Raw genomic sequence first — 23,531 nt, 5'->3', positions numbered from 1 at the left:
AACAAACTCCAAAGCAAGACCTCATGCTTCGGCTCAAGCCTTGAAGAGGCACTGAGGGTAACTAACAAGCTTCCACTGCGAATCTTGCCAGCACGTGGAAAGAGAGAGAACGTTAGAAAGAACAGGGCTCGCACAACTAGCAGGAAAATGCAAGAGAATGAAACGACAGACACCGAGGAAGTTTCTTCTCACATTAGAATGAGAAATTAGTTCGGTCGTTATTAACAACTGCCAAAAATACGGAGGACAATTTTGGTCCTCTGAGTATGCAACCAAGCTGCTGAATGAGAACCAAATAAGTGACATTTGCACCGTGCATTTTTCCTGGGAGTAACGACGGTGGCAAGAGCGCTCAGGCTATGGCACATTTTTGTTTGTGTGAGTAGGAGATCTTACAAGAGATGAGGATAAGTCCGAATGGGCTGGTTTCTCCCAAATGGTAATCTGCGCCAGATGGTCGTTTAATAAATATCTCCCACCTTTCTTCAGATCCTGTTCTTCTAGTTTTGGGATAACCTGTTAACACCCACTCTCTCTCTCTCTCTCTCTCTCTCTCTCTCTCTCTCATACGCACATATCCACACGTGCGAGCGCGCGCGCCCATTAGCTGACAGGCAGCGTAGTTCGAGGGCGGGACCGGTTGACCCTCTTCGTTGGTGAGATGGGAAGTTATTACTAATAATAATAATAATAAGATCGAAACATTCCTGATATATATGGATGCAAACATTTTGCAAGTTTTCCAGGATACGTAATTATACAAGGTCGTTCTCCACAAGGCAGAACTGGATCACTCAAGTACGTTCACGAGTTTTGCTATCAACATGACATAAAAAAACAAATACATTTCACAAAGGCAAGAATGTTTATCTTAGATATGTCCCTTATTACCACCGGGCGTATCTGAGTGAAGGAAATCTGAGTGAAGGAGTTTAGTGGCTGCATCCAAATGTCGTAAGTACAGAGTCCATCCTGCCGTCCCTATTGACCTCAATATTGATGTGGTTTCTTGAGTAGTCATCGACCAAAGGAAACGTCATTGTTTGAACTGATGATTAATCACTAGGCACTAGATTTCCGATCGGCCCAATGGTGCTAAATATAAAGATGGTTTCTCGTACTCGTGAACATGATACGCTCTCTCTCTCTCTCTCTCTCTTAAGCGCCAGCAACCACACCAAGCTCCTCTTCCTAAGAAAATGTGCGTTCCGCATCAATATGGAAGAATAACAGCTTTATTTGTTTTAAAAACATCACTAAGTATCAGACCTTTGAGAATATAGCTTTCCTGACTAAAAGCTCGCCTTCACCAAACGGTCTCGTGGAGTCAGTTACTTTTTCCTAAGGCTAACAAACCCTTTTTCTGTATCATAAAATTCGTTTTCGTGTTGTGATAAGCTATAATGGAGACCAACAGAACTGATTCCCAAACATTTTTATAAGTGGCCGTCCATAACCGTTCACAGAATTAAGTTTTTTGCAATCTTGGCGCTTAACTGTAAACAGATGCATTCCCTTTTCGTTTTTTGTGACTTTGAATTTAATTTTGAGCCGAATTATATTTCAATAACACTAAGAAACTGTAGAGTAATGTGGTTCTTGTAGCCTTTTATCATTTCCGTTGTAGAGAAACAGGTGGAAGTGGCGAAATAATGTCTCCTCTTGCTGCTTTTGCCAAAGGAGAATGAGATCTTTATCACGTTACACTAAATGTTCCAGATATAATAAAAACTATGATACGATCATTCAAAAGTACCTTTATGTGTCTTGGTGAATAAACGGCTGCCAAACATTATTTTCCTCGAGAGCTCATATGAAAAGAAATGCTGCGAATGTCCCCGAACATACTTCTTAGAATAAAACATAATATAGAATTTAGGCCAAAGGCCAAGCGCTGGGACCTATGAGGACATTCAGCGCTGAAACGGAAACTGACAGTGGAAGGTCTGAGAGGTGTAACTTGAGGAAAACCTCGCAGCTGCATTGTGAATCAGTTGTTAGGAGAGGGTGGAAAGTAACAAGGAGGGAGAGAGAGAGAGAGAGAGAGAGAGAGAGAGAGAGAGAGAGAGAGAGAGAGAGAGAGAGAAATGCACGACTTCCACTTTCTTTAAAGAAACAAAGCTGGATGCTATGTGGCACAGTGACACCGAAGTGATATGGACTGCGGAAGGTTTCGAGTGACTGTGGCCTGGGGTGGCTGACTTATTTTTGACAATCGAGGGCGTAGCACTTGTCACGTCAAGAAAAATAAGGAAATGATTGAAAGAATACAGATTTGCAGGACAAATGGTTGTGCGCCTGCAACAGGCTGTGCCAAGAGTAAGGTTTCTATAAAAAAAATATACTGTGCAGTTTAGAAATGAATAGTAAAGTGAGAGGCAAAGTTTCTCGATAGTCTCCACATTTGCCAAGGTGGGTTTGAAAGTGAAGAAGGGATATTATCTCTGGGGATTTGAGAAAAGAGGTGGCCCGACTGATCTTCCTTGTCCAATATCATTATTATTACTAAAGTAGTTTAACCAGACCACTGAGCTGTCCTTGTCCAATAACATCTGTGATTTATAATACAGGGGTTTTCGATTAATCCCACCACATCTGTGTCATAATTGTATTCTTTGTCAACGTACTTGGAAAATAACCAGTAATTCTGTTTCGTAGATTATCTTTTCACTGGTTAGTTATCCGCGCGAAGATAATATCGCAGGAACTACTGGCGAGGAGAGCATTGCATTAGAAAGTTCTTTCAAAATTGACTTAATAATAAAGAAAGAAGTTTTGATTCGTCATGATTCTATCACGTCGGTCAGAATTCAAACGAAGGAACAGTTAACTGGGCTCCTTTAGAATGTCAGAATACATTTTACTTGTGCAGAAATTTGGCTTCAATTCGGCTTATTCTCCTTACCCGTAAGATTTTTAATCCTGCTTCTAATTCTTTGCCAATAAATCTTTGAATTATTCCAAAATAGCTTAAGGGTCATCGGATAATAAAGGAATCTGTGGAAAATACCTCATTTCGTCATGAAGAAGCCACATTACTAAATAACTAAAATTGACCCATAACAAGTATGAATAACAAACAAGTATAAAATGCGCCGAAGTTTCTTCGGCGCAGTCGAGTTTTCTGTACAGCCGCTACAGCGTATAATCAAGGCCACCGAAAATAGATCTATATTTCGGTGGTCTCGGTAAGATGCTGTATGAGCCGCGGCCCATGAAACTTTAACCACGTCCCGGTGGTGGCCTTTCCTATATCGTTGCCAGACGCACGATTAGGCTAACTTTAACCTTAAATAAAATAAAAACTACTTAGGCTAGAGGGCTGCAATTTGGTATGTTTGATGACTGGAGGGTGAATGATCAACAAACTAATTTGCAGCCCTCGAGCCTCACTAGTTTTTAAGATCTGAGGGCGGAGAGAAAAAGTGCGGATGGACAGACAAAGCCGGCACAATAGTTTTCTTTTACGGAAAACTAAAAGAGATGAATTGATTTCAAGCATTTACGTCGCCATGGTGTCACAGATCAACAGTACAGAGCGATACAAAAATCTGACTTAAAATATACATACAAGACATCTGTTAATAACAAAATGTACGGGAATTCCTTTTATAAAGGGCGTATGGTGGTCCAAAAATGAGTGTAAATCTATGATTCTTTTCATCAAACAGTGATTAGAAGGTCAAAATCATTTTATTCATGCGACAAGAGATACATATACATATACATACATGAAGAAGGCATATTAAGATTTGAGTGAAATATGATACGGTAATTTTCAGTCTTCTGTAAAAGAAAACTACTGCGCCGTCATTGTCCGTTCGTCGGCACTTTATTCTGTCCGCACTTTTTCTGTCCGCCCTCAGATCTTAAAAACTACTGTGGCTAGGGGGCTGCAAATTGGCATGTTAATCATCCACCCTCCAATCATCAAACATACCAAATTGCAGCCCTCTAGCATCAGTAGTTTTTGTTTAATTGAAGGTTAAACTTAGCCATAATCGTGATTCTGGCAACGATATAGGATAGGCCACCAGCGGGACGTGGTTGAAGTTTAACGGTCCGCGGCTCATACAGCATTAAACCGAGACCACCGAAAGACTGATCTATTTTCGGTGGCCTTGATGATACGCTGTACAAGAAACTTCGGCGCATTTTTCACTTGTAAATGTTCCTTCTGGTATTTATTTGCATCTCGCAGAAACCTGAGCAATTTTTCTCCTCTCTGCACGTAAAGCGTTCCCATGTATTTTGGCATTATACGAGATTCGCACAACGAAGACCGATTCGGAGGAATCCCTTTGGGCTGATCGCAATTCCTTGAGGAAAAGGCGAAGCCTGACGAAGGCTATCGAGAGGTACGGTCATCGAGCTACGATTTAAATTTCCCTCTCCTCCCTCCGGGCAGCAGAGCCTTTTAGATACTTTATGGATTTTTAATAAGCGCTCATTTTGATATGGGAGTAACTTCGTCCCGATATTTGAGCCAATTAAAACTTTTAGCAACTTTGCTCAAGGGTAATCGGCTTCGTATTTAGGGCGGCTTTTTCTGACCAGAAGTCGAGGGGAAATAATATCATTTTTGAGAAGCAGCTCTGCATAAACAACAGAGCAGAAGGGTCTGAAAATAGCAATGGAACTGGCTTGGTCGGCTGCTCCGTCCCGAGGGACCCCGAATAGAATTTGCCCTTCTTTCTGCTGCCGAGAGAACGGAGACTTTCTTCGAAGTTTCCTTCCCAGAATGCAAAAATGGGTCGTTGAATCTTCGGGAGTTTTTGTTGTAAAAATCTCTCTCTCTCTCTCTCTCTCTCTCTCTCTCTCTCTCTCTCTCTCTCTTTCAGCCAAGGCCCGGTGGTGGCATGCGTTGTTGGCACCTGTAGCGGTGCCAGGCGCACGATCATGGCTAATTTTAACCTTTAAATAAAATAAAAACTACCGAGGAGGCTGGAGGACTGCAATTTGGTATGTTTGGTGATTGGAGGGTGGAAGATCAACATACCAATTTGCAGCCCTCTAGCCTCAGCAGTTTTTAAGACCTGAGGGCGGACAGAAAAAGTGCGGACGGACAGACAAATAGCAGCCATCTCTATAATAGTTTTCTTTTACATCTGATTTACAGCTGCTGGAGTACTACTCGGCAGTCTCCCGGGATCTTTACCACTTTGACGTCAATTTTGGATTTTTAAATAAATTTCATCTCGATCAAGAAGACACGCTCTGCATTATTTCAACTTGATGCAAATCTATAAAGAAGGAAAACCAGAACTACTATTACGCAGTGCATCATTACAAATCACTGAGAAGCAGTTAACGGCAACCTGACAAGATTAACCGAGTTCTATTTTGATCGTCAGTCTCAATTCCAACCCTCAACTTCATTCCTGCCTGATTGCCTCTGTCTCCGTCTATTCAGGAGGGAAGGAGATTTGTGTCTGGGACCGAGCGCGTCCCCTTTAACGCCTCGACATCAAAAAGGTTTCGTGGCCTTCAAATATGCACAAAACGCTGACGTACGGAGCAAAACAGCTCCATCAAAAGTGACTGTCTTACCGATCACGACCACGAAAACCTTTCCGGCGTTATTGGATTGTTTTGCGGGACGCCGCTCTCTCCCTGCAGCCACATGTTCGAAGTGTCCTTTGAAAGTCAAAAGGCCAACTTAGCCCTCTCATTTTTTTCAAAGGGCCAACTTAGCACCCCCATTTTTTTCAAAGGGCCAACTTAGCCTCCCTCATTTTTTTCAGAGTTGGCCCCCCTCATTTTTTTCAAAGGGCCAACTTAGCCCTCTCACTTTTTTTCAAAGGGCCAACTTAGCCCCCCATTTTTTTTCAAAGGGCCAACTTAGCCCCCTCATTTTTTTTTCAAAGCCAGCTTAGTCCCCCCATTTTTTTCAAAGGGTCAATTAGCCCTCTCATTTTTTTCAAAGGGCCAGCTTAACCCACCCCATTTTTTTTTCAAAGGGTCAACTTAGCCCTCTCATTTTTTTTCAAAGGGCCAGCTTAACCCCCCTCATTTATTTCAAAGGGCCAATTAGCCCCCTCATTTTTTTTTTCAAAGGGCCAACTTAGCCCCCTCATTTTTTTTCAAAGGGCCAACTTAGCCCCTCATTTTTTTTCAAAGGGCCAACTTAGCCCCCTCATTTTTTTTTCAAAGGGCCAACTTAGCCCCTCATTTTTTCAAAGGGTCAACTTAGCCCTCTCATTTTTTTCAAAGGGCCAGCTTAACCCCTCATTTTTTTCAAAGGGCCAACTTAGCCCCTCATTTTTTTCAAAGGCCAACTTAGCCTCTCATTTTTTTTTTCAAAGGGCCAACTTAGCCTCATTTTTTTCAAAGGGCCAACTTAGCCCTCATTTTTAGTGTTCAGTAAAAGACAACTATTGTTCCCGCTTTGTCTGTCCGTCCGCACTTTTTTGTCCGCACTTTTTCTGTCCGCCCTCACATCTTAAATTACTGAGGCTAGAGGGGCTGCAAATTGGCGTTGATCATCCACCTCCAATTATCAAACATACCACATTACAACACTCTAGCCTCAGTAGTTTTTATTTTATTTAAGGTTAAAGCAAGCCATAATCGTGCTTCTGGCAACGATATAGGCCAGGCCACCACCGGGACGTGGTTAAAGTTTCATGGGTCGCGGCTCATACAGCATTATACAGAGACTACCGAAATAAAGATCTATTTTCGGTGGCCTTGATTACGCGCTGTAACGGCTGCACAGAAGACTCGACTGCGCCGAAGAAACGTTGGCGCATTCATTACTTATTTAAAGTGTCACTTATAATATCCGTCGAGTTATATTTTGACGTGACGCGAACATAAATGATAAAAGCTTGTTACTTGAATTTTTTAGGAACCTGAATAATACATAATGTGCTATTCAAAGCGACGCGACGGGTAAATTCTTTCGGCGCAATCGAGTTTTCTGTAGAGCTGCTACAGCGTATAATCAAGGCCACCGAAAATAGATCTATCTTTCGGTGGTCTCGCCCATGAAACTTTAACCACGGCCAGGCGGTGGCCTATCCTATTTCATTCTTTACGGCATGACTTCTGAAAAGGCTCTGAAGAGCAGATGTTTTAAGTGACAAAAAAAAAAATGCTATTGAAACGCAAATTTCCGATTATCAACATATATATATAATTAAATAATATCAGAAACATCGTTAAAATTATGGGAAGTAATCAAATCCAAATTTGGGGGAAATTCACTGAAATGAAATTCCAGATTTCAGGACTGAGCTCCTGGAATTGGAATGTAACATTAAGGCCAAAATCTAAGCGCCCGGACCTAAGAGGTCATTCAGCGCTGAAGCGAAAATTGAGAGTAAAGAAAGTTTCGAAAGTCTTAAAGGTGGAAAACTCTCAAACGGTTCCACTATGAAACAAGTGTTAGGATAGAGTGGAAAGATGGACGAAAGAGAATATGAACAGAGGTACAGTAAAAGGAAAGAAAGGTCCTACGGGATGTCTTAGCTATTCTCCTTTGGCATAATAACTAAAATACCCCCAAAGCATCATTTCATTATGTTCACGTTCTACGAAGCTGAAACAAAGCTGTGTCTCAGACATCATCAGTCGCATTTTCAGAAAAAATAAGATTCATTTAAATTGACATAAGAAATCTCTGTGAAATCATTACGTGAGGCCAGTTTGCTTATATTTTATACTGAATGTGGTAAGGGATTTGAAACTTATATTTTTATGCGTATTTCACTACGGTAGGATTGATTTGCCTCCGCGACATATTGATGGAATTCACTACGTGAAGGATATACCTACATAAACACACACATGTATATATATATATATATATATATATATATATATATATATATATATATATATATATAGAGAGAGAGAGAGAGAGAGAGAGAGAGAGAGAGAGAGAATATTTGTGTGTGTATGTGTGTATATATATATATATATATATATATATATATATATATATATATATATATATATATAATATACATACACACACACACACATATATATATATATATATATATATATATATATATATATACATATATACCTTAAACTTCAGGATCTTTGAATGCCTAAAAAGAAGTTTCTGCACATCTGCTTAGACTTCGCTGCATAGAGTTTCACTGGATGAAATGTATAAATGCCAGGAAAAATGATCCTACAATACCAATGGGGGGGTTTGGTAACATTTATCAATAATAACGGACGAACGAACAATTTCCTTGAGAAAACTGCACATTATTATAGATTGTCGACTACATGCATGCATGAGTGATTCCAACAGCTTCTCTAACCATTTTGATTGCCAATTACACGCTGAACCGCGATGATTTAAAGTATATGTATTCTAAGAGTTTTACAACAAAAATTTCCTCTTCTTTTCACCTCGAACTGCTTCTTTCGCAGACCATGGTAGCGAGAAGCTCAGTAGCCGTTCTCTTGGTGGCCTTGATGACGGTTTTGGCCATCACCAGCGTAGCAGGAAAGGCCCTTCCCAACCAGGAGGCCCAGTCCTTCCCCCAGGGCCAGCAGCTGATGGATGTGAGTACACTGACACTTCTACATACACCTTTCATTCTTAGATTTTCCCTTGTGCACTGTAGGACAGGTTGTTGTAGGTAATTGCTATTTAAGTTATCTCTCTGTCAATCTAATCATTAATGGGTAAAAGTCACAATAATGTAAATGGGAGAGACTGTATTTTTCCAGAATACAAAAGAGGTTAAAAAAGAAAGAGCCCTGGACCGTTTGCACAGCGGTCCACTTCAGCCAAAACGGTAGAAAGCTCCCCTTTTTTTTTTAACCTCTTTTGTATTATGGTAAAATACAGTCTGTCATTTACACTATTGAGGCTTTATATTCAGTATTTCCGGTCACGATATACTGATGCACCGTAGATATTCTAATCATTACTGGGCAGGTACGTGGTACATTTTTGAAAGGGATAGTGGGACAAAAAGGGAGGTAGGGTTTACGCAAGGGAGAATAAGAACCAAAGATTAGGTATTTAGTGTTAACAAGTTGCGTGAGAAGTTCGAGAGTAAAATGGCGTCTGTTCTCTATGGAATGAATCTAGAACTGAACTGAACTGAATATAGAATTTAGCCCAAAGGCCAAGCACTGCAACCTATGAGGTCATTCGGCGCTGAAACGGAAACTGACAGTAAAAGGCCTGAAAGGTGTAACAGGCGGAAAACCTCGCAGCTGCACTATGAATCAACTGTTAGGAGAGGGCTGAGGGAAGTAACATGGAAGGAAGACAATATGAAAGGAGGTACAGTAAAAGGAACGAAAGGTGTTGCAGCGAGGGGCCGAAGGCACGCTGCAAAGATCCTGCAGTGCCTACAGTGCACCGCATGAGGTGCACTGACGGTACCATCCCCCTACGAGGTCTGTTCTCTGTGGGAAAACTTCTGATGGAACAGGTACAGATACGATGTGGGTCTGTAGAAGATACCAAGTGTAGGAGGTGAACTGTTGGCACTGATTAGATGTTCTGATGAGGAAGCTACGCTTATGCAGCAAATGGTGACGGCGAAGTAGCTGCCGTGGCGTAAAAATGAGACTGACACAGGAGTGTCTTGTGCGAGTCACAAGAGAACTCGAGAAATCTGCAGGAAACACAAAGGCCAGCGGTGGGACAACTGGGAATGGACGGTAAAGTGGATGCCCTTGTAGCTAATAGCGTGCTCGTTAGTGGTGTGTATTAAGCGAGAATCTGAACGCTTATGCCGCATGAAAAACGAGCTTGCGAAGATAAATGATGCCTGAAAGATGGAACCGTGACTGTCGTTATTCATGCTATTATGAATGGTGAAATAATGAAAACAGTTGAGTCGTAGTGATATATGAGAACAAATTTACTGTATGGAAGGGTTGCTGTAAGTTTGAAACTGCTTGTCGAGTGTGCGAGGAGGGCAATTAGGAAGTTTTTAAGAATGAGAGGCATCGGGAGCTGATGGGGTCACAATCGCGATGCTACAGGACGAAGGTGAAGAAATGACTGACCAGATGAAGAGGTCGAATGTTTGGGTGAGAGAGGGATCCGAACCAATGGGTGAGACGAATGTGTAGTTAAAAAGGGGACTTTAATTAAAAGGATGGGTCAGTGTTTTTCGACATGGGTCCGTTTATGTGGAAACACTGGAGGGTGCCATGTCGGAGGAAAGAGTGCAAACTTCGGAAGTGCGTGGAAAGTGAAGGGGACTCGGGGAGAGAGACTTAGGAAGGACTGAACAGATGGAGTGAAAGGGGCGACGGAAAAGAAGGTTCGCGGCAGCGAGGAAACGAAAGAGCCCGTGCAAGATACGAAAGAACGGCGCAGTATGTTTAAGGCCGAGTTGGATTCAGATTCGGAGGCGTCTCGTAAAAATAGTTACACTAGCAGATGCCCCAAAGGTGACAGTCCATTGAAGAATTCAAAGCACATGTATGCTTCTCGATTACGTGACGATAAGTACTTAAAGTGAAAATTAAAAATTACTTTCAAATCAATGAATTTACTGTTTACGTGTCAATGATGTTCTTGGTTTGATCTCTCCTGTATTCTGGAAACGATACTTAGGTGCAATATTTTGAATGATTTCAAGAGACGATCATGTGACCATCATTCTGACAAAACCACTATGTATGTGATTCTTGGGAAACCTCTGTTTCACGATGGTGAGAATGTGACATGTAAAAAAAAAAACCAACATACAAAAGAGCATAGAAATGTACATTCTCGAAATCTCAGCATACCGGTATCAAACGGGTCCTTCGTATCGAAAGTGACTGAAAAAGTAGTACATCTGCAACCTGACGAACGTTTGGGAAACTTAAAATTCTACAGGGAGGATAATCGGCCGCCAGGAAAACTCAGTCCACTAAAACAGTTTGATTTTGTTATGAGTGACCTCTGAAATTCATTACTAATGTGCCTGGGCCTCAGTACAGCACTTGATAACTAAGAGTAGATTACGGATGCAGCCATGTTTCAAAATTCTTTGACTTATAGGCTTCTCAAACTAGTACAGACCAACGCAATCCCGTAGGGGGTTAGTGCCGTCAGTGCGCCTCATGGGGTGCACTGTAGGCATTACTTACGGTTCTTTGCAGCGTGCCTTCGGCCCCTAGCTGCTACAACCCCTTTCGTTCCTTTTACTGTACCTCCTTTCATATTCTCTTTCTTCCATCTTACTTTCCAACCTCTCCTAACAATCGACTCATAGTGCAGCTGCCTTGAGGTTTTCCTCCTGTTACACCTTCCAAACCTACTACTGTCCATATCCGTTTCAACGCTGAATGATCTCATAGGTCCCAGTGCTTGGCCTTTGGCCTAAATTCTATCTTAAATACGGACCATCGCAAAAATATGTTTTCAACAGCATGCCACGAGGCAGTGTTCTGTGGGGGAATTAAGTTATTCATTATAAATATAATGATTTTAAACGTATATGATGAACAAGCCATTTCAAAAACATAGTACACCCAATAGGCCACAAAATCTTCACATCTTGAAAGGGCTGGTGAGAGAGAGAGAGAGAGAGAGAGAGAGAGAGAGAGAGAGAGAGCAGGTCCAGGCTTCAATCCCTGACGGCCGTCTATCTGGCACCCAATATTAAATGGGTACAAGAATCGGTTAAAACATTAAGTACAGGCCAAGGTGTGGCAACTGCATCCTCCAGGGCGAGGATATATATATATATATATATATATATATATATATATATATTATATGGTTTAAATATATACATACATACATATATATATATAAGCATATATATATATATATATATATATATATATATATATAGAAATGACCAACACACTATCACATGTGGAACAGAAATAAATTTCTTACTCACATCAGGATCGAACCCAGGTCTTTCAATTGAAAGACTAGACCACTACCAACCAAGCCACACAAGTCATAAAAGAAGTTGGAACCTAAGTACCACTGTACCTAAGGTTGGTATGCAAGGCAGTTAGCCTGCCCAGCTAAAGCCTTGGGTACAGTGGTACTTGGGTTCCAACTTCTTTTATGACCTGTGCGGCTTGGTTGGCAGCGGTCTTGTCCTTCAATTGAAAGATCTGGGCTCGATCCTGACGCGAGTCTGAAATTTATATAAATATATATATTACAAATGACACTGTCAGTCGTCGGTTAATTGCTTTTGTGCATATTCAAGTCTTTTCTGTGAAAGCATTCGGGAGTATTGCAGTGAAGTTGTTTCCTTCAAAATCCTTATTTCTAATGCCACTCACATTTCCAAACTTCTGTTAATTATCTGCAGGACAGAAAATGAAGCGGCAGCACACTGCAAGAGAAGTTCAAATAACGAGGCCCCTGTCTTACTAAGACTCGAAATAGCTCCGTAGAATTCAGAGATCCTCGATAAAAACGTCCGCAAGCGACTGCCAAAACAGGAGCATACCTTGCCGCGAAAATAAGCGTTCTTAATTAACGCAGGCATATCACTTTTCAGCATCGTTTCACAGAGCACTTTAATTAAAGATACTCTCGATTATGTCTGACACTTATTGCTTTTCCGTAAATAACTCCAAGCATGGCGACCCCACCTGCCTTTCCATTTTCTAGAGCGCGAAATGGTCTCCTCTCTGGAAAACTAAATGGGGGGCAACCAGCAGAAAACTAGAGACGTCGAGTCGCAAGTCTGGTCAACACGATGAGTATATATTAGGACAAGGTCCTCACGGGGCCATTTCTGCAACGAAGACGTGTATGAATCAGGACGTAAGAGATAACCAAAGAAATTATGTTCCACGCTTTTTGTTCTGTCTTCTTGAGATGTTAATAACAATCATCTTTTTATGGCTATGAATAAAAAAAAACTGCCACTTCAGCCGCAAGCATGAATGCACGCAAGAACTTTTTGAGTCATTTCATACCAAAGGTTCTTATTTGAGGACAACGCCATCAAATAGAAACACTCCTTCTACTTACGTATTTTTGTTAATCCTGGGTAGGCAGATGGAAGGGGAACGGTGCGACCCCTTGTCACCACGAAAAGGCACCCAAATCTGTTCGTATCACTTTCTTTTGCAGGGCGGGATATAAGGTTACCCTTTGGTGGACAGGGTGTACATTGAGAGGAATCCAACGCTCAGAGAAAGAAGCCGTATGACACCATCCCTCCGTCCTTGATAAAGATGGATCCTTTGGATGAGAACTCGATATGGAATATTAAATTCCCATTTCATGTCTAGTTAACAATAATCTTCAAGGACACACCAGAAACGGTGTTATTTGGTATCAGTAAATTGCATGCAAAATTACACGTGAAAGTTACATCTAACAAACTGAATTTTAATTCCACATCCGCAAGTCAACTGATTTTATAGCAGCAATTCGAGGAAGTATTTATTACAATATCCAATTATGGTAACAGGGGAGGTCTTCCCCTCAGAAACAAATGACGAATGCGCCAAACAGAACCATTTGTCTCTACATTCAGAATTCGATAAATGATTTCAGATGTAAACACATAAGCAACAGATTTGAGCTGAAACCTTTCATAGCCCAGCGATGCTCTTCGCCAGGCTACAATCTTCGGCTCAGTAGCTGGAGACAGATTACAATGAAAACAAAACCCACATTCAAGACTTTTCATTTCTAACTCGTACCAACAAACAACTCTCCACTACATTTTTAACCTGTAGCGACACAAGGCCCAACATAATGTCATACCTTTTGGGACAATAGTTACTTATATTTTTTATATACCTTTTTTATAATAATAATCAGACCTTTTCGGACAATAGTTGCTTATGTTTTTTTACGTACCTTTTTACAAATATAATCAGGGATGTGTACAAAGACGACGGTGTTATTCAAAGGCCAGCGTAATGGAGACGCAAGGGGGATTTCTGGTAATTCGGTCACGTGGACAGAGCTGCGAGGGTGAGCTGGAGAGAAAGGGACTCTCATTCAGAAGCTCACTCAGGAAGCAGAGGACGACTAAGATGACTTTGTTTAGACCAAATATTACTTTTTTAAAGACTAAAATCGACTTTACACCAAAAATTACCTTTTTTTAAAGACTAAAATGGACTTTTAGACCAAAAGTTACTTTTTTTCAGACTAAAATTGACTTTATTTAGACCAAAAATTACTTTATTTTTAGACTAAAATCAACTTTATTTAGACCAAAAATTACTTTTTTTTAAGACTAAAATTGACTTTATTTAGACCAGAGATGAATTTTAGACCAAAAATTACTTTATTTAGACCAAAAATTACTTTATTTAGACCAAAAATGATCTTATTTAGACCAAAGGTGAATTTATTTAGACCAAAGGTGAATTTATTTAGACCAAAGATGACTTTTAGACCAAAGATGACGATGACTTTATTTAGACCAAAGATGACTGTACTTAGACCAAAGATGACGATGAATATTTAGACCAAAGATGACTTTGTTTAGACCAAAGATGAGGACGACTATTTAGACCAAGGATGAATTTATTTAGACCAAAGATGACGATGACTATTCAGACCAAACATGACTTTCCTTTGACCAAAGGGGAATTTACTCCGCACCTTCACGAAAATAGGAACACAAGTTACCCACATTTCTATTATTTCTTTTCAAATACGATTAAGAACAGCAGTAGAAACGATGGCTTGTCCCATTAATTTCAAAAGAAGAAGAACCATCAAAAACTCATCTCCCGAAGCATGCAAAAATCCTTTACTGTATCGCTCTCAAAGGTGGCCAGATTATAAAGGGTAAGGCTGATGCCTCAACAGAGAGAGAGAGAGAGAGAGAGAGAGAGAGAGAGAGAGAGAGAGAGAGAGAGAGAGAGAGAGAGAGAGCCCTAGCACCACCGCCACCAGACTCGTGCAACAAAAGCCCGGGAGACTCCGGAGTAACCTTTGACGTAACTATTATGCCTCGTATTTCCCAGAATATTAATGAAGACTTTTCCTCCCGCGACACAAAGGACGCTAACACTGAACCGTAAGAACCTCGGGGTCTCTTGACTGGCGACGGCGAATTCAAATTATCGCTCAGAGCAAACACCGACCAGAGGACTTTTCCCTGCTTCATATTTGAACTACCGCGCCTGTGACATCAAAAGAGAGTCAGACTGAAATAATATTACCATTGCTTCGTTCATATAAAGTATCAAGTATATATTATTGGCATTATGTTTATTACTTAAGTTAAATAATGCCCGATTACTGCTGAAGACATAATATTATAATAAGTAAGAAATGCGCCGAAGTTTCTTCGGCGCAATCATGTTTTCTGTACAGGGTATGATGCGGTAAGAAACTTTCAGCCACGGCCCATGAAACTCAACCACAGTCCGGTGGTGGCTCCAGACACGGCCCATGAAACTCAGCCACGGCCAGGTGGTGGCCTGTGTTGTTGGCACATATAGCTAACTTTAACTTTAAATAAAAACACAACTACTGAGGCTAGAGGGCTGCAATTTACTATGTTTGATGACTGGAGGGTGGATGATCAACATACCAATTTGCAGCCCTCTAGCCTCAGTAGTTTTTAAGATCCGAGGGCGGACAGAAAAAGTGCGGACGGACAGACAAATAGCCATCTCTATAATAATTTTCTTAGAAAACTAAAATCAGGTAAGGTAAAATACAACATTTGTCTCACCTCACGCTATCGATGAAAACAATTCTCTCTTTAATAAAGAAACTAATTTTAAATTATTACATGCGTTAAATTATTACATGCGTATAGTGCACAATACCGTCATAAAGCAGGGTGATATGATTGGAATAAATAGTAATAAACTATTAATCATCGAAAAAGTGGCCCAAAAAAAATACTGCTGTTATTTCTCATGAGAATTATCACTGATAAATTCGTCTGGCCCGGCCAGGATTCGGACCTTTAGATTTAGATATAAAATTAAAATTGTGTATTATACATATGTATATGTATGTATATATATATATATATATATATTATACTGTATATTTATATACTTATGTATGTATATGTATATACTATATATATATATATATATATATATATATATATATATATATATATATATATATATATATATATATATATATATATATATATATATATATATATATATATATATATATATATATATATATACCATCATTACGCATTTCTGAAAGGTAGTGGGCAATGAGTATTTAGGGATGCCAAAAATGGGCCATGGGCACAAAAAGGGTGAAAACCACTGTGCTAGGTATTGCCTCAGGTATAAGAGTACTTACGTTTCAAATTTCTTTTAAGGACTTTTTGAGTCAGTCCGTGCCGCCCTTGCCTTTCATTTGAGAGTCCTGGGTTCGACCCCGATATGAGTTAGAAATTTATTTCTATTATATTACAAATCTATTTCTATGACACATGTCACTGTGTGTGTCGATTATTTCCAACGTGAAGAACGCAATGCAGTCATGACCACGGGCTGTGGACACGCGTTAGGACTGCTTTTCAGAGCTGAATTTGCATCAACACAAAATAACAAACGACCGGTATCGAGTGAAGCAAAATTCAAGTCCATACCCCGTCTCAAGAACAAATGGGGTCTAAGAAAGGAAGCAAAGGGGTGACTATGGAAATAATGAGAACCTTTCTGTCACAAAGTAGACAACTAGAATAGTCCTTTCACGAATGATTTCCAAGAAGCAGATTTATTTTGCACGACATTTCCCAGAAGAACTATTATCCCATTGATTCATTTGCTCTGAGTGGAGTGACTTGGCTACCGGTAGGGTTTTTGGGGGGAGGGGTTGGGGGTTCTTACATAGGCCTTCCCGGAAATACCAACCTTAACTTCAGGTGCCATACCACTAAAGGGAGAGTGTTGCGGAAGTTCCCTCCACAGGAGGTTCATCCACGTTCCATCGATTTTGTTGGGAAGGTGGCTATCATTATTGTTTTTTGTGAGCCGTCCCTGTTGCCAGAAGCGGCTCAATATATATCTGTATATATACAGAATGCATGTGTGTGTTTTCAATATTAAACCTTTTCAGCTAACAGGGATGGCTCATATAAAGCAATTATTATTATTATTATTATTATTATTATTATTATTATTATTATTATTATTATTATTACTATATATATGTGAATGAATTTTATCACATCACCGTGATTCATATAGGCTACAAGCATTAAGCTACGAACGTCCTTTAATATCTAATTCGCTCTACCTCGGAAATAATATATTTTCGTATGTGTTACCCGAAGGGGAGTTTTCTTAAGTTGGTAACTTATTACCAGGAATCACATTTCTCATTCTAAGCAATTCGTGAATTCTCGTGAGAATTTTCCAAAAGAAGGCTGAACTCTCATGCGTCTTTAAACTGTGTAGGAGCACGTAAATGAATGCCAACAACAATAAACACAGTCTCAGACCGGATTTGCTATAACGCGAAGATAAGAAGCCTGGGAACCAAAACCCCTAAAATATAAGGTTTACCAAATCGCTGTTTTATGGTCCAGTTTCCGAGTGCCTCATTTCTTCTGCAAACAAACCGCCAGAGTTAGTAGCTATTCCCGAAAAGTCGAGACGAAAATTACACTGACTTTAAATGCTATTCCATTAAATCTGAACGCCAGGAGCGCTCCGCTAGACGTGGAATCACGAGTTCATGGGTCAACTCTTTTTTTTGTTTTGATATCCGAGGCATCATATTTATTCTCGGCTTGAACTGCATAGTCCACGGAGTCTACGTGATACGTACGTTTACTCTTCAGTTAGTCAGCATTGTTGTTTCTTTTTATCCCAAACGAATGAACGCCCAATGTTTCCCTGCCATCTGACGAATTCACATAACATTTTTAAATTAAATCTGATATTCCTTCTGAATAAAATATGCATCTGTTTTGTTTAGCATTCAACAAAGAGCGACCTTTGAGCATCTCGAGCGTATCCCAGGATTCGATTACAGAAAGACTTAAATCTTCTAGCTCTACTAATGTGCTAAATCTTTAAGACTGGAAGATCTCTGCTGCGCAAAAGTGTCTCTCCTCGTGTGAACGTCTTGACGCTGATTGCCATTTTGGGGTGTCAGCTGGGATCAGACATCCGCGCCCACACTTCCTATGCATACGAAACGAGGCTGGCGTCATTTCAGAGTACAGAGAGAGAGAGAGAGAGACTGCGGAATTATGATCACGGAAATACCGTAAGTTCAGATGACAAAGACCCAACTGCATGTCATTATACATCCTCAGTTTTATCACCTCATTTGCCAGCCGCTTTTATTACGGGATAAAGTCACGTGGAAGCTTGAGATCAGTACATCAGTATAAGATTAAGTTGCAGCGTAATCAAAGACAGCTGGAATGAACCTGTGGCCCTGCAAGATATTTTTCAAAGGACGGTGCTTAAATATCAATAGGTGTGTTTTCACACTTTAATAATTCCCATGAATGAATTATATATATATATATATATATATATATATATATATATATATATATATATATATATATATATATATATATATATATATATATATATATATATATATATATAGTAAATGTAACCCCCGTCCAAATGGCGGAGAAAAGAAACTCGCAACAGACACGAAAATTAGAGAAGAGACGACACAACGGAGCAATTACATTCGCCACGCTGAGCGCTGTTCTTGCTAACCTGCATCTCACAAGGAAAAAGACGACACCTCAGCTTGAACAGTATGAGGGGCACGAGGCAGACGCCATTCCGCCCCATTTCCACAGAGATGTGGGCATAAATAAACATCCGATTGAATTAAATCAAAGGAATGACGTCGATTTATGAAATGATTTTGACTGGACCGATATCGAAAGCCGAGTGGAATGCCCATTGTTGTCTTTCGCTAAAATTCTGACCAGCATCTACCAGCAACTTTTTTTTTTATTATATGAGTCAACTTCCCCAAAACTACGTGATTTGAACAAACATCCATCTCTAAATGAGTCTACGATCTTGATGTTGCGAATGTCGTCACGTACAATGTAAACCGAAATCTCATGACAAATAAGAATTTTAAACGTTTTAGTAGCAAACGTTTCCATGTAAAAGAGTATAAATTATCTTCTCATGCGTTACACCATCTAATAAGCTCTGCATTTGGCATTATCAAATTTAGAGCAAAAAAAAAAAAAAAAAAAAACTTATATAGCAAACCGAATATAATATTCTATATTTCCATTTTCACTGGACTGGAATTCAACATAACTCAGGTCAGGGACATAAAAGTATTTAATTGCCTCTTGCGTGTGTTTCCCACAGCTGTGTTCACTTGGAAATTATGCGAAAATGCCCAACTGGAAAAGAGGAAAATGAAATTGTTTACTTCTGCGACAGCGGTCTCGTGTTTATCATTCATTTTGAAAAAAGGGCTGAATCATGAATAGAGCTGAATAGTTAATCCTATCGGGAATTGGGTCAACCGAGTTTCGCGAATTAAAATGGTCTAGGGAAAGGCAGACAGGGTATATTAGATTCAATTATCTTTGCGATTTAGTTATTCAAGAAAGGTCGTCTGCCATTCACCAGTTCTTTATGAAACAAATAACTTTTCAAAGAAGACTGAATACCCCGGTAATCTCTTTTGTGTTCATACTAATATTGGAACGTTCTCCCAGATCATAGAATGGATTGGAGTATAGAGTTTAGGCCAAAGGCCATTAGCTGGGACCTATGAGGTCATTCAGCGCTGAAACTGAAATTGAGAGTAGAAAAGTTTGAAAGGCGACAGGAGGAAAACCTCGCAGTTGCAATATGGAATCATTGATAGAAGAAGGTTGATAGCAAGATGGGAGAAAGAGAATATGAATGGACGTACAGTAAAAGGAATGAAAGGATTTGCAGCTAGGCGTTGATGAGACTCCGCAAAGAACCTTTAGTAATGCCTACAGTGCACCCCGTGAGGTGCAATGACGGCACTACCCCCCTACGGGGTCTCCCAGATCACGAAGCGGATTGTGGTCAAGGGAATCTCTTCCCTGGAACTCGACGGAGAGGCGCGCGCTTCGCGCTCCAAATTCAGAATAAATCAAATATTCTCAACAAATATTCAGGACGGGATTACCTTCAAGGCTTCAATGAACTGCAAAGAAAGCACACGATTTGTTTTTCAGGAGAGGCTTCGTGGAAGGGAAAAGAAAATGAGTATTAAGAAAGAATCACGAAATGACATTTTGAAACACCTACAGTACGACATGAGGGGAAATGAACCGAAATTAAATTAGGAGAGGAAAGTGACGTCTTCACGACATTAGGAAGGACTCTTCGGCCGAGACAACAATTAAAATTACTATGGAAATCATTCAATGTTTTTAACAAAATATCCCACGGCATACCAAATAATAAAACCGAATGCAGCCAGGAGAGCTTTGCACTGCAAAAAATAAAAGCTAATTCTTTCGAACCACAAAGAAAAGTGACCAAAAAGGAGTATTCCAAACTGTTGCAGTATTTGTGAGTTTCTGCCCATCGCGCTCAGTAAAAACAAACATTTAAAGAAAAATAAAACTTTTATTAGAGAGAGAGAGAGAGAGAGAGAGAGAGAGAGAGAGAGAGAGAGAGAGAGAGAGAGAGAGACCCCGTCAAGTAAAATAAGAGTGCAGTATGTCTCAGTTACACTGAACACTCACCGTGGGGGTGAGGGGTGCAGAGTGCCAGGTCTCTTGCCAAGACCTACGGCCACATCTGCTGCCCTTTTATATGTCTATTACGCCTCCCATTCCCTCTGCTCCTTCCCCATCTGACTGTCCCAGTACTGCAATTCCCTTATTCTTATTCGCTATTAAGAGAAGGGAATTGTTGATGTAGGGGCGACAAGGCAAATAATGTTCACGAGCCCTGTCCCGCCAGGCTGGCTTCGACCTCGACTACGGACAGACCCTGTATTCAGTGAGTATCTCTATAGAGAATTCAGTGACTGTCTCTGTAGGGAAGTCAGCGACTGTCTCTGTAGAGAATTCAGTGACTATCTCTGTAGAGAATTCAGCGACTGTCTCTGTAGAGAATTCAGCGACTGTCTCTGCAGAGAATTCAGTGACTATCTCTGTAGAGAATTCAGCGACTGTCTCAGCAGAGAATTCAGTGACTATCTCTGTAGAGAATTCAGCGACTGTCTCTGTAGGGAAGTCAGCGACCGTCTGTATAGAGAATTCAGTGACTGTCTCTGGAGAGAATTCAGTGACTGTCTCTGGAGAGAAATCAGTGACCGTCTGTAGAGAATTCAGTGACTGTCTCTGGAGAGAATTCAGCGACTGTCTCTGTAGGGAAGTCAGCGACCGTCTCTATAGAGAATTCAGTGACTGTCTCTGGAGAGAATTCAGTGACTGTCTCTGGAGAGAAATCAGTGACTGTCTGTAGAGAATCCAGTGACTGTCTCTGGAGAGAATTCAGTGACTGTCTCTGGAGAGAATTCAGTGACTGTCTCTGGAGAGAATTCAGTGACTGTCTCTGGAGAGAATTCAGTGACTGTCTATGTAGAGAATTCAGTGACTGTCTCTATAGAGAATTCAGTGACTATCTCTAGAGAATTCAGTGACTGTCTCTATAGAGAATTCAGTGACTATCTCAAGAGAATTCAGTGACTGTCTCTGTAGAGAATTCAGTGACTATCTCTATAGAGAATTCAGTGACTATCTCTATAGAGAATTCAGTGACTATCTCTACAGAGAATTCAGTGACTATCTCTACAGAGAATATAGAGAATTCAGTGACTGTCTCTACAGAGAGACGAGACGAATAGGGTAAAACCCTTCCTCTAACTGTGCCTGGTGTGTATGTACAAAGATGGTCTGCTTCTGGACGAAGTGGTATCATCCTTTAACTGTAATCATTCCTTCGGGATAAGGGCCTCTTTTGTCAGAGCCATCACACGAAGTGGTAGAACTGACCCCAAAACAAACGTCTAATACCCCACTACCAGACTTAAGCCAATTAGAGCAGTTATTCCAGAAGCACAGATAATTAAAAAATGCGCGGAAGTTTCTTCGGCGCAATCGAGTTTTCTGTACAGCCGCTACAGCATATAATCAAGGCCGCCGGTGGTCTCGGTATAATGCCGTATGAGCCGCGGCCCATGAAACTTTAACCACGGCCTGGTGGTGGCCTATCCTATTTCGTTGCCAGAAGCACGATTATGGCTAACTTTAACATTAAATAAAATACAAACTACTGAGGCTAGAGGGCTGCAATTTGGTATGTTTGATGATCGGAGGGTGGATGATCAACATAAAAATTTGCAGCCCTCTAGCCTCAGTAATTTTTAAGATCTGAGGGCGGACAGAAAAAGTGCGGACGGACAGACAAAGCCGGAACAATAGTTTTCTTTTACAGAAATCACCACTGGAGCAGAACCGAGGAAACCTGCTTAGATTTCACAAAAGAAAATAAAGGAAAACCACCCAAAACGAAGGGCTGAATAAGACGGAAGAAACGCTCAATGAAAGACTCCACAAATGAACATCCCAGTGACCTGAAAAATGAACCTGGTAACTCGAGAATTGAATACAGAATTTAGGCCAAAGGACAAACACTGGGACCTATGAGGTCATTCAGCGCTGAAACAGAAATTGACGGTAAAACGTTTGAAAGGCGTAACAGAAGCGGTTGGAGAGTCGGATGAAAGAAAGAGAATATGAACGGAGGTACAGCAAAAGGAACGAAAGGGGTTGCAGCTAGGGGCCGAAGGCACGCAGCAAAGAACTTTAAGTAATGTCTACAGTGCGCTGCATGAGGGCTGGTAATTTAAGAAGTCTGTCACAGCTCCCCAGAACAAATACCACAGAACCAGTGTGTCATTTAAAAAAAAATTTTTTTGCTCTCAGACCAATTTTTGCATTTTTTGTCCCAATTTAAAATCTGCCGAGCAATTCCAATCAAACTTTATTTTTTTTCTTCACTGGATTCTAATTCCTCATAATCATACTTTTCCATATAAGTTTAATTTTCCATTTTCATAAAAGTGATGTGCGAGCCAAAAGTGTGACACTGATTAAGAATATAAAAAAAAAAAAAAAATTAATCATTTTGAACCTCGGATGTTTGTACCTAATCTGTCATGGCTCTTTTGGGATTATATAATTTCGGTCAACGTAATGAATCTCTCTTCAGTCGAATCTTATAACAATTCTGATGTTTATTGTGTAACAACCATATAAATTTTTTATTTTTCACAGTCTAAACGTATATTAGCCTTTTTCTTTTATAAAGCAATTTCTTAACCGAGACAAATTCGAAAATCAAATAAATGAACTCTATTGAGTTATTTAAAACCAAGCTTGTTAATTAAATACATTTATCATATCAAGTTCGGAAACCTAATGGAATTCAAAACTTAGTGATAATTTCTCCCGTATTTTTGCATTCAACAGTATAATTATAGAGCTAAGAATGCATGTTAACAAAGTGCATGTTTATATACATACATACATACTAAACAGTTCTTCGTTGGACTGGTCGGTATCGTTCTCGGCTAGCACACCGCAGGGCCCGAGTTCGATTCTCCGGCCGGCCAATGAAGAATTAGAGGAATTTATTTCTGGCGATAGAAATTCATTTCTAGGTATAAT

The 23,531-nt window shown here is 40.2% G+C and overlaps 1 protein-coding gene across 1 annotated transcript in view; it reads left to right on the top strand.

Annotated features, from left to right (window-relative positions):
• The window catches only part of LOC136850529 (prohormone-1-like), a 139,511-nt gene that overhangs the window by 47,353 nt on the left and 68,627 nt on the right, over nt 1-23,531 (top strand). Inside the window, exon 2 of the mRNA XM_067124115.1 lies at nt 8,395-8,529. Coding sequence (XP_066980216.1) covers nt 8,398-8,529 — 132 coding nt within the window. The 5' untranslated portion in view covers nt 8,395-8,397. The remainder of the gene's footprint in view (nt 1-8,394; nt 8,530-23,531) is intronic.

The sequence above is a fragment of the Macrobrachium rosenbergii genome, chromosome 22, assembly GCF_040412425.1.
Source record: "Macrobrachium rosenbergii isolate ZJJX-2024 chromosome 22, ASM4041242v1, whole genome shotgun sequence".
NCBI lineage: Eukaryota > Metazoa > Arthropoda > Malacostraca > Decapoda > Palaemonidae > Macrobrachium > Macrobrachium rosenbergii.
This window is presented reverse-complemented; position numbering and strand designations above follow the sequence as displayed.